General features: G+C 26.6%; 5 protein-coding genes across 12 annotated transcripts; 2 read left to right on the top strand and 3 right to left on the bottom strand.

Annotated features, from left to right (window-relative positions):
- Positions 1 to 902: 902 nt before the first annotated feature.
- LOC143145347 (S-methyl-5'-thioadenosine phosphorylase) lies at positions 903 to 2,769 on the bottom strand. Of its 2 annotated transcripts, none has more exons than XM_076308650.1 (6): positions 2,554 to 2,769; positions 2,109 to 2,269; positions 1,714 to 1,934; positions 1,432 to 1,634; positions 1,114 to 1,323; positions 903 to 1,047 (listed from the first exon to the last, which is right to left on the bottom strand). In XM_076308650.1, the coding sequence occupies exons 1-6, from the start codon at positions 2,572 to 2,574 to the stop codon at positions 1,015 to 1,017; spliced, it is 849 nt and encodes a 282-aa protein (XP_076164765.1). In that variant the 5' UTR covers positions 2,575 to 2,769; the 3' UTR covers positions 903 to 1,014. The 2 variants fall into 2 exon arrangements, with proteins under 2 accessions (XP_076164765.1, XP_076164766.1); XM_076308651.1 differs by lacking the exon at positions 2,554 to 2,769 and adding an exon at positions 2,341 to 2,465.
- A 293-nt stretch (positions 2,770 to 3,062) lies between these two features.
- Positions 3,063 to 6,274, bottom strand: Hat1 (histone acetyltransferase 1). 5 transcript variants are annotated; one of them, XM_076308824.1, is made up of 7 exons: positions 6,150 to 6,274; positions 5,060 to 5,212; positions 4,575 to 4,837; positions 4,281 to 4,437; positions 3,989 to 4,203; positions 3,676 to 3,827; positions 3,063 to 3,589 (listed from the first exon to the last, which is right to left on the bottom strand). In XM_076308824.1, the coding sequence occupies exons 2-7, from the start codon at positions 5,206 to 5,208 to the stop codon at positions 3,296 to 3,298; spliced, it is 1,230 nt and encodes a 409-aa protein (XP_076164939.1). In that variant the 5' UTR covers positions 5,209 to 5,212; positions 6,150 to 6,274; the 3' UTR covers positions 3,063 to 3,295. The 5 variants fall into 5 exon arrangements, with proteins under 5 accessions (XP_076164939.1, XP_076164936.1, XP_076164935.1 ...); XM_076308821.1 differs by lacking the exon at positions 6,150 to 6,274 and adding an exon at positions 5,817 to 5,951; XM_076308820.1 differs by lacking the exon at positions 6,150 to 6,274 and adding an exon at positions 5,696 to 5,823.
- LOC143145444 (dynein axonemal light chain 4-like) lies at positions 6,226 to 6,749 on the top strand. The gene is made up of 2 exons (XM_076308826.1): positions 6,226 to 6,374; positions 6,492 to 6,749. Exons 1-2 carry the CDS (start codon positions 6,309 to 6,311, stop codon positions 6,747 to 6,749), a joined length of 324 nt encoding a protein of 107 aa, XP_076164941.1. The 5' UTR covers positions 6,226 to 6,308.
- A 196-nt stretch (positions 6,750 to 6,945) lies between these two features.
- On the top strand, positions 6,946 to 8,115 carry LOC143145272 (mitochondrial import inner membrane translocase subunit TIM14). Its single transcript, XM_076308490.1, has 3 exons — positions 6,946 to 7,141; positions 7,548 to 7,682; positions 7,743 to 8,115. The coding sequence occupies exons 1-3, from the start codon at positions 7,139 to 7,141 to the stop codon at positions 7,953 to 7,955; spliced, it is 351 nt and encodes a 116-aa protein (XP_076164605.1). The 5' UTR covers positions 6,946 to 7,138; the 3' UTR covers positions 7,956 to 8,115.
- An 11-nt stretch (positions 8,116 to 8,126) lies between these two features.
- Positions 8,127 to 10,829, bottom strand: LOC143145271 (growth hormone-regulated TBC protein 1). 3 transcript variants are annotated; one of them, XM_076308487.1, is made up of 7 exons: positions 10,473 to 10,826; positions 9,873 to 10,074; positions 9,505 to 9,735; positions 9,258 to 9,418; positions 9,080 to 9,188; positions 8,695 to 8,880; positions 8,127 to 8,577 (listed from the first exon to the last, which is right to left on the bottom strand). In XM_076308487.1, exons 1-7 carry the CDS (start codon positions 10,583 to 10,585, stop codon positions 8,470 to 8,472), a joined length of 1,110 nt encoding a protein of 369 aa, XP_076164602.1. In that variant the 5' UTR covers positions 10,586 to 10,826; the 3' UTR covers positions 8,127 to 8,469. The 3 variants fall into 3 exon arrangements, with proteins under 3 accessions (XP_076164602.1, XP_076164603.1, XP_076164604.1); XM_076308488.1 differs by lacking the exon at positions 8,127 to 8,577 and having other exon boundaries at positions 8,741 to 8,997; positions 10,473 to 10,829; XM_076308489.1 differs by lacking the exon at positions 8,127 to 8,577 and having other exon boundaries at positions 8,741 to 8,912; positions 10,473 to 10,828.
- Positions 10,830 to 11,327: the final 498 nt, after the last annotated feature.

Here is an 11,327-nt window from a genome sequence, read left to right as displayed (position 1 = left end):
TAAAGTAAGTATTATTTGGATATTGTCCTACAAAAAATTATTTCATAAAATTTGTTCAAAATTATTATCTTAATGATGCATATTATACAAGAAGGTATTAATCAGCAGTACTTGCTAAAACTTGCTACATGTTAATTTGAAGGCAGCACAAAAATTATGTGTAACAGTGAGAAATCACTGCAATAAATGTTGAATGATTGAACAGAATGTATTATAAATGCTTTGTGTATAGAAAATATACTATGCAATATTACTTTAATCAATGATTAAGTATCATTTAACTTCATTTTCGTCAAAATGATACTTTTAATTGATGAGCATAAATTGAAGCATATGTCTAAATGTATTCACAGTTTTAATCTGTATATACGTTTTAGAACCTGGATAAGTTGCAGATATAGTATCATTATTCCTGATTTATGCAAATTATTTTAACCTGTGAAAATATAATTTACCCAGTTTATAATTTCCGTTTATAATAATAAACTACCATTGGTGCTTCAAAACACAAGTGTACTCCAAAATGTAAATTATTGTATCGTTGGCGATAAATTGTTAACAAAGAAAAGAAATTTTATCGTCGCTAATTAAAATTTGTACAAAAATAGATTTTCCTATATGTTATTTAATGAACATATTCTATATGTTTAAAACGTTATAATATGTATCATACTGATAATTCTGAAAATGTATTATTTTATATACCATAAAATCAGTTATAATATTATATTTCTATTATTCTAAAATTCCAGTTGTAAAAATAATATTTCAGTTATAATGATGACAATACTAGCCAAATTATAAATGTATGTTGAATCCATGAATAAAAGAATTCTTACGTGTAATCACAATTTACCGTTATAGCTTATAAATACATTAAAGGGAAATGACGAGTCATTAAATTTGCTTTTATTAATTGTATAGGTATATTTGTTTTATAGGTATCTAGGTTTTATACAAAACCTTAAAATGAAATTGTTAATTTGTAGACACCGGTCTGGTAAGAAATAAAATTTAAGAAGAAACATTACTACTGTGACACAATGCCTAAAATGAAAAAAATCCATGATAAAATTGATAATTTTATACATTTGCGTATCAGATAAATGTTACCTTCAAAGTATTGATTTCATTATCCCAATTCCTTTCACCTATAACTTCGATTGCTTTAAGGAGTAGGTTTGTTACTTTACTGACATTTTGTTTAAATACTGCTACCACATCAGCCGCATGAACATTATCTTCACAGTCTCGCCAACAATCGTAATCTGTTGCCATTGCTATAACTGTATACAAGAGACCTGCTTCTTTTGCCAAATATACCTAGTTTAAAATTTTATCTAAATATAAAATGGTACATTTTGTTTTTTCCAAATTTATTGGAACTTCTAATTTGTACTTTAATTTTGAAATTTGAAAAAAATATAATACCTCTGGACATGTAGTCATACCAACTAAATCTCCACCCCATAGACGCAATGCATTACTTTCGGCTTTTGAAGAAAAATGAGGTCCTTCTATAACTACTACAGTTCCACCATTTCGTATTTCATATCCTAGGTCTTTGGCAACTTCGAATAATATTTTTGATGTCTCTGGATTAAAGGCTGGTTCCATTGGCATATGGCACACACCTATAATTTTATATCATATTACATTTATTATTCTATAATTTATAATGTACTAATATAATACAGAAACAGAATACTTTACCTGAATATTCAGATGAAGTGCCATCATAAAAAGTGGTATTTCTTTTTATTGTTTTATCTATAAAACTATTTGGAACAACCAATTGCCCTTTGGAAATGGATTCTTGTAAGGAACCACAAGCTGCAGATGCAAGTATGTGAGTACATTTAGCTAATCGTAAAGCTTCAATGTTTGCACGATAATTCACTGCAGTTGGACTTATTTTATGACCTGATCCATGTCTACATTTATTAATTATACAAAATTTCTTTCTTTAAATTTTCTTTGTAAATCAGAGCAATTATTATTATTAATATAAATGGAAAACTAAATTTTGAAATTGTTTTAATATTAATTTTTTAGAATATTATACATTGATTTTAAGAATTAAATTACTACTACAAGCACAGTATTACCTTGATAATAATATCACGTCTACACGATTAAGTGTTCCGTAATAGAGATCGCTTGAAGGTAATCCAAAATCATTTTTGGCTTCTTCTCGGGTAATTACTTTGTGCATATTGAAGATTTCATTTTGAGGATCATCTAAACCAGAACCGCCAATTATACCGATCTAGAAATCACGATTACATGAATTTACAAATAGAGTAATTCTTTTTGAATTAAAAAAGTATCACCAGCCACCTGTTTAAGTCAGCGATTGCAACTATTAAATTCTACATAAAGACACAATTGTTTCTACACAATAGAATCATATTATACGTAAAAATTCATAAAATGTATAAGACTAAGCAAAAAATAAGTTAATATTTACACAGCAAATCGATAGAATAAACTTAAAAAACACTTTATACGAATAAACTAAAATTTTTTACATTGTTAAAAAGATTATCTTACCTTGACTTTATACGTAGCCATTTTAAAACCAATTCAGTATTATTTGATTGCTATTTGCTAATTTTGCAGAAATGTGTTATCAATAAAGAACTTTTTAATACAAGTATCACTTAATGGAAATAAGTTGGATAAGCGCCATCTAGCACTGATATCACATAATATTAAAAATTTCAACACTACCTATGTAATATCTAAGCTCGTAAAATGTTACGTTGATTTTAAAGATAAATTTGTATTTATCAAATTTATCAAATCTTATATATTCCTATTCTTACAGTTTTTCTAAAATATTTATTTTGAAAAAGTAAGAATATTACAAGAAATATTAAAATTATTGCAACTATCAAACAAACAAATCACGTACATCATGCGGATTGCATTCAAATTATTAATTTAATTTAATTTTTAAAGCAAAGAAATATTCAAACTAACGAATTATCAAATATATATAGAAATGCATATAAACTTGATTTTATAGAAAAATAAATAGACATTATATTTCTGTTTTCTTAAAGTATAAGTATTTAAACTTTGGTATGGCATAGCAGCATTATAAAGATATGTAACTTAGATAAATACTTTATCTTGTTAAGTATCATTATTTAATTAATTGTTTTATAAAAAAAAAACTTTATTAAGCCAATAAAAAAAAAATGCTTCGGACGATGCTTCACATTCAAACAGTATTAATCAACTTATATATAGACAGCTTAATAATAACAAAAAAGGAAAAACTTAAACTTCAAAGTTCTTCCGCTTCTTCCAAGCGTTTAATAACTTTTTTATATTCCTCTTCTAAACTTCTATATTCTTTCTCGAGTGTTTGCATTCGTTGCTCCAATGTGGGTAATGTAATATTTGATCGTTTATCAATATTTTGTAATGCACATTCCAACTTTTTTAAATCGTTTTGTTCACGTCTATATGGAATATTCAACCTCCTTTTTACATCTAATCTGTATTCGCGATATTCTTGTTCGTTTATTAAATCTGTTGCACGCAATCGCAAAATTTCATACACCCTACGAGCTTGTTTCTAAAAATAAAAATGAATTCTTATTATATGAATAAAAAATATCTTTTTATATTAGTTAATATCGACAAAAGGCGCATTATCAATACCTTATTGATCTTGAATTTTTCTTTTGCTTCTGCAGCCATTGTTTTATTAAAACCTTGAAGTAGATACTCTCGTGAAAAACTAGGTAACGTGTTACAGTTCATTGCGTCCACGTAATCTCTTAGTCGTTGAAAAGTCACAGACGGGTCCTCAACTACAAAAATGATGACAATGCCTTACCAAAATGAACTAGATTTACTGAAACGAAATTGATTGATCAGGCCTCGGTTTCGTTTTGCTTTCCTCAAAAGCTAAACACTGATTAGGCATGGAAATGTGATTATTACAATTACAAGCTAATATACATTCATTTACCTGTTATATCTTTAACTTGATTTCTTCCAATATATTCGCGATAAATAGCATGTAATAAATGAGCACCAAGACCCATATTTTGAAATGGTGGTAGAATTAAAACTTGAGCTATACGGGGTCTAGTATGATGCGGGTATGCATAATACTGATACACAGTTGCATAACCAATAGTTCCATAATGAACAGAACCATCTGCTGCATGGTACTTTTCAAACCTATATGGAGAAAAAATAAACTGCTTAAAGAGAGCACAAATAATTAGTATACAGTGAATAATGATAATTGGGCTTACATATTAAAGTAATGCCATCGATCATCATCAACATCTATAAAATTAGCAGCATCTATATACCAGAGGACAAATGTTTGAAGACGTTGGTGATATTCTTTGAATCCTTTGTAAGTCATATCTGCTTTATAAACTTCAAATTTCCTTGTACAACCTTTATCTACATATCATTTATAAATATTTATTAATTAACTATATTACATATTACCATTGAAATATATACAATATATGTGATACGTGTGAATGTAATTCTTTATAATGGACAAATTATGATTCAGTTGCAAAATAAAAAATTACCATTAATAGAAAATGAATGGAGCAATTCCCCATGAGGTCTAAATGTATCGTCTTTCTTCAGGGATTTAATAAATGCATCTAAGTTTTCATGAACTCGTGGTGCCAGTTTTTCTGCAATTTTTGGCAATACTTCATCAGCCTCAACTCCTTCGTAAATCATTTTGTTTACTTTTTCTGAATATGTCATGCCCAAATAAGTTTCTAAGCAACCTGATGAGTAATACAGCTTCACTCTGAGATCCCGGTAACCAAATATAGATTCACTGACAAATAAAATGAATATTCAAGAAAACAATTAATAAATAAATTTAATATATATATATATATATGTATATAATGTAATTAACAACATGTCTATATAATATATTATAAATTATAATCAAAGGAATAAGATCATTCTATAAAGTGACATTGAAAATAAGATGTATAAATACAGAAATACCTCTTTAATTATATAATATATAACATATAATTTAACAACAAACCTGTCCCCAAATACTTGATGAGACATTTCTGGTTTAAATATGATTTCATCATTTTCTAGATCTTCTACATTACGGATCAATTTGAATTCCAAGGCTTCATTGCTGCTTACTACTAAAGTTTTTAAACGTGCCATAGCTGGATCTTCCATTTTACTGTAAGAATACAATAAATAACATATTCATCTGTAATTATAAACACATTAGTAGTTAATTTATGGTAAATATATTTAATCTCTTGTATACAAATATTCCTGATTATTTATCCTATTTTCATACAAAAAAATAAAATAAAAAATATTTAATAATCATATTTATATCATACAGTAAGTATTTTAAATCATTTGATATTATACTTTTAATTACACAGACTTGACCTTGATCAATAGGAATCCCAAACCAACATTCATAGGTTATATAGCGCGTATAATACAATTTAATAATATATTAAGTACAATATATTTGTAATCACAAACCGAATTAAATACAAATTACCCGGTTAATAATTAACAAAACTTTTTCATTCAGTTCCTTAAATTAACATTTCTTTTTATGTTTCTTATTAGTCTCACGTTTCGATGTTTTCAAAAATTATTGAAGTTTTTGTGCATTACACAAGGTATTACTACATTATTATACCTTATTTTGATACTTGTGTATTGTACGATTCAATAAATATCACTTTATATTATTTTTCTTTAAATATGACTATAAAACAACTTCGCGCCAAAAATAAAGCGGTTATTCAAGCTATAATTACAATCCTTTCGAAGTTTAGAGATTGACTGGAGCCTGCTGGAGCCTATATCTAAATACTTGCAAGCCATTGGTTACTTTCGGAAAGTAACATCTTTCAATTCATAACACGGTGCTTTCAACTCACAAAAGGTCAACGTATTTTTATCAATTTTGGTTATGCGTAATTCAAAATGTATATAATGCATCTTTTGCATGTGTATAAATTTTACATGTGTATAAACTTAAACATTAAATTTGAATCTTATAGATATCGTTCATTTAAACTTTAAATCCAACAATTCACATTCGGTATAGAAAAAAAGAAAAACCAATATTTTAAAAATAAGCAACTCACAATTTTTATTTCTGCTTTCATTTCTTGACAACTTTATATAATAACAAATGAAACTGTATACAATAACATGTTTCAGTATATTTTTTAATTCTTATATTGTAGTAGATATCTTTAACCAAAATTAATTTACGTCAAAGTAAAATATACTGATAATCAAGCATGTCAGCAGAGGAAGTAAAGAAAACTGAAGAACCTTTGATTTTACATACATATCCTTTGTGTGAGGTACATATGTATATGAGATCAAGTTGATAATTATCATAAAAAATTTAATACATTAACATAATAGTTACTGATTCTTTTTTCTACAGAAAAATTCTATCTTAAGTACCATTTTTACAGCATTGTGACATGAAGGAAGACATGAAACAAGAAGCTATGGAAATATGTGTCACTGCATCAGAAAAATTTACGGATAATTATGAAATTGCGGCTCGAACAATTAAAGATAGTTTAGATAAAAGATTTGGAGGTCCGTTTCAGGTAGTTGTTGGAGAATCATATGGTTGTGCGATTATATATCAAGCAAAATCATTGTTATATATGTATAATGGTGGTAATATTGCCATTCTTGCATGGAGAACGATTGCAAGTTTTTAATGAGAATAATGAAATTTCAATATATATGCTACACATTATATAAAATACTGTATTATTAAAAATGGAAGTTACTATTATTGAGTTTTATTATTTTTGAGTTTATTTTAACGTCATATAATCATCTGATCTGGTAACCTTGAAAAACAATCTTTTTCATTTAACCACCAGATGTCATTATTTTAATTAAGAAATAGATAAAACTTGAGTATTCTTTACTCTCTTCAAAACTATAGCTATAATTTTAAATTTAGCGTTACTGTGCTCAAGTGTGCATACTGTGCAAACGAACATCTCTTTTAATAGTGTATTCGACATCCTGACAGAATTAACTTTATCTGAAGTTAAGTTATCTGTGTTCAAATTTTCATTGTTTTGACAATTTTAGTGAAATGGTAAGAATAAACTAAAAATTTATAATATCCTTAATTGATATAACATCACAATTCTTAATAATATATCATTGAGTTTAAAATATTTCAAGATTTCATCATTGAAGTTTCACTAATTATATACACGTGTATGTCATAATTATGTCTTTTATTTAATCAAAATTCTATCATTACTTTTCAAATAATCTTTACTATAAAAAAAAATAACAAATAGTTTTAATGTTTTTGTAAATGTAATTATTTCAGTGAATTGGAGGTTATAAGAATATTTACTGTTTAAATGAACGTAGTTGAATCTATTATAGAATCTTTGTTGAATAACTTTAAGATATGGTATCATATTTTTATAACTATAAAAATGGGCAATTGTTGAAATATGTATATTAGTCTTTGATTTCAATTCTTACAGGCTAGTTCGCTCATTATAGCAGGCTTAGGCATTGCTGCACTGGGTTTCTCTGGACGTTATATTCTTAAAAAACTACCAACTATATCTCAAAGAATGTCAGAGACTGTTAAAAATATACAAAAACTAGATTCACAAGTAAGTTATTTTAAATATAAGCTAGAGATATAATGAATATATCCAAATCTATATTTATAGACATTGGCAAATAACAAATATTATAAAGGTGGTTTTGAATCTAAAATGACACGACGTGAAGCTAGTTTAATATTGGGTGTATCACCAAATGCAAATAAAGCAAAAATAAAAGAACGTTTTAAAAAAATTATGGCTGTAAATCATCCAGATCGAGGTGGATCACCATTTATTGCAGCAAAAATTAATGAAGCAAAGGACTTACTTGAAAAGTAATCCAAGTACACTTAGTTAAATGAGGGATTAGATATAATAATTTGTATTACATCTACATTTGTAAATTTAATTGTAGTAAAAAAAGTTGTATGTACATACCTAAAAGCAAATCAATCTTATATTTTATTTAACTTAGAATAAAGTTATGTGTAAATAGATACATTGCTGGTTATTTTAATTTCAATACTGTCTATTTGAGCTAAAAATCATAGTAATAAAGATACCTAATACATGATTCTAATATAACCAATATATTACAATCTTACGGAGTACATAATAAAACTAGTATTTACTAATATTTGTTCCTTTTTACAAATAATAAAAGTATAAAGAATCTTATAAATCAATAATACGAAGATCATCGATATATTGTCTTACCTTTTCGTACTAAATTTATATTTACAGGAACACTGTAAACGTAATATGATACAATTTTACACAGCACGTTCATTTTGTAAGAATTACAAAAGAACAATATATTGACTAGAATATTTCAGTGAACTCTGTTTTAGTATTATCGTCCTAGTTTGTTTTCTTTTTGTTCTATGCGTTGTCGCGATATTTTTGTTCGTAATTTTAGAACAGTACTACCAGGCAGTGATCCTGGTACTTTAAATATACTCTAACAAAAGAGAAATATCTTGTGACAATTGCTTAAGTATTTTAGTGATAAAATATTTTCAATTTAGTAAAAAAAACAAATTAAGTAATTATATTTTAAGAAATAAATTATATTTACCTGCATAAAATCATGACATTTTAAAACAATACTGTCCTTTGTTATTTCTTTAAAGCACTCAGCTAATGTCATAAAATTTTGACATGCAAGTAAGTTGCATTTATTCCTTTTTATCAAAGTCAATGCAACACGAAATATTATTTTACTGCCTTCATAAAACAGGCAGTCCCATATACGCAGCGTAGTCTACCAAGTTGTAAATATTTTATTCAGTACTTCTATAGTTTATGGCAATCCAAACAGGAATTCAATTATTAATACAAAATGTTAAATTAACAAAATAATTTGTCAACTCTGTTCACACTATATATAATAATATTTAAAAAGATTAAAACATCAAATTCATATGAGTTTTAATTTGAATAACATATGTAATTAACTTTACCTCAATTGGTAAGACCTCTGCAAATAAACAAACAAACCATTTTGTTGTAATAACTGCCCAAGGTAGGCCTATATTTGTAACATGTTCATAGATATCTGGCATCTTTATTCTAAAATAATAGTAAATAATATATTAATAAATAATTCTAAAATTAACAGTAAAGAATTGAAAAATTTACTTGACTAATTCTGCAAGCACATCAATATCTGTAAGTAAGCCATCCATGGTCGGTGTATAATAATCAGGTAAAATTGTTTCTATTAAAATTTTTAATAACCAAAAAGCTGTTTCTTCATTTTTTGTTACAAGTAATAATATGCCTGCTATATAGTTCAAACCCTAAAATAAATTTTAAATATTTTCATAAAAATTATATACTATAAATGTATCATACACATTATTACAATAGATTTTAAAATACTTACTTGACAGTATCCTACTGTTTCATTTTGATGAGCAAAAGCTAATAGAACATTGTACAACTGATGCTGCTGATTTTCTGTATTATTGAAGAATATATTATCAGGAAAAGTTCTTGGTAAATCAATTCTGATAATATCTGCAATTTGTTTGTTATGTGAAGATTGTAATAAGTTCTGGTACAAATCTGGGAATGCATTCTTCATATCTTCTCCTCCACTGACAGAAAGCCAAACCTTTGAAAGTTAAATTTTCTTTTAGATATATAATTTATAGTTTAATTTTTAATTTGCTTCATAAAAACAAAAAGTGAATGTAAAATTCTTAGTTTGATTTAAAATATAGTGAAAAACAATTTAAGTTTTGTATTTACCAATCCTCTATGTTCTCCTGGTATACCTTTACGAACATATCTCTTTATTGTAATACTGCGCTGTAATGATTTTCCTTCGCCAATAATTTCAGCCCATTTTTTTGCTCTTTTAGCAAGTACTTTGAGGTACTCCGACATAAAATCTTCATAAGTTTCGTAGTCAAAATCATGTGGTCTTTCAAAGCCATACTCATCCACATTACTAATGGATTAAACGACATAAAATTATCAATTGATTTAGAAATTGCAATTAATATTTTTTAAATTTCAAAAGTAAAAATTTATAAAAAGGAAGAATAATATAAATAAACTTTATACGAAGATAATGACAGAGTTATTTTGAAAAAGTAACTGTAAAACATTTTTTTAAAATACAATCAAAACATTTATTATATTTAATTGTCATTTATTTTATTTTCATTATATTATTAGAAATGATATTTATGAAAACATAACCTAACTTAAATTGAAACAAAAGCGGGAGATATGTGTACAATGTATGTACATTAATTATATTGTTTACAGCTTTGACATATTTTTGCGAAATAAGTAAAAGGTTATAGTGTTATCACAAAATAACGCCAAATTTTTCATACTTACCTAAAACATGAACTTGCCATACCCCACACGAGATGATGCTGACATATAATCTCTGCTGTATATAGAGTATTCAGCAAACCTTTTTGAATTGTAATTTTACTTTGCATTTTCATTGTTATATTAGCTAATATTGTCAATATATCACAGTAGAAATGATGTACCTTTTACCACTTTTTAGATTAAATTTCATGTATATGTATAATTTGTAAATTTAATAATTCAAATGTTACGATTTTGACTTTTGAAAGCACCAAAATCAATGTTCTATAATAAGCATATTAGGTCTTTGATTAGTAAAGTGTATAAACTTATTATCTATTTTGTCGATAAGATTTTGCGTGTATATATGATAATGTACTTAGAAAATATATGTTCATCAATAGACGAATTTAAACATTAAATTTCGAATAAAGCGACTTAAACATAAATGTATTACTTAGAACGTTTCAGTAGAAAAGATGTTTCTTTACAAAAAACTAAAAGATCGATTTTCTAAGGGGCAATAGTGTATGATCGAGAAAATTAATCGATATTAGAGTCACTAGGTACACCAGTGAACATTAATATTTCTTCATAAGGGGAAAAGCACTAGCGTGCATTCTCCTTCTCCTTTGGAAATGTTATATCGCTGACCACATTTGAACGTACTGGCCTGCATACATAGATGGAATCAAAGTTTTTTCGATTTTCTCATTTAGTTCTGTTAAGCAATTACATTCTTGAATAAAATGAATAAAAATTAGGAAACACAATGGTTCGTATTGCGTTTTTTTTCTTTTCTTTTAATAGAAAACCTCACTCTTCTTTCTGATTTGCTAAAGCCGCGATGTCGAGCTCACTGAACCGGCTCTTGCA

Source organism: Ptiloglossa arizonensis, chromosome 4 (assembly GCF_051014685.1).
Source record: "Ptiloglossa arizonensis isolate GNS036 chromosome 4, iyPtiAriz1_principal, whole genome shotgun sequence".
Taxonomy (NCBI): domain Eukaryota; kingdom Metazoa; phylum Arthropoda; class Insecta; order Hymenoptera; family Colletidae; genus Ptiloglossa; species Ptiloglossa arizonensis.
The sequence above is the reverse complement of the archived record's forward strand: the minus strand, read 5'-3'. Positions and strand labels throughout refer to the sequence as shown.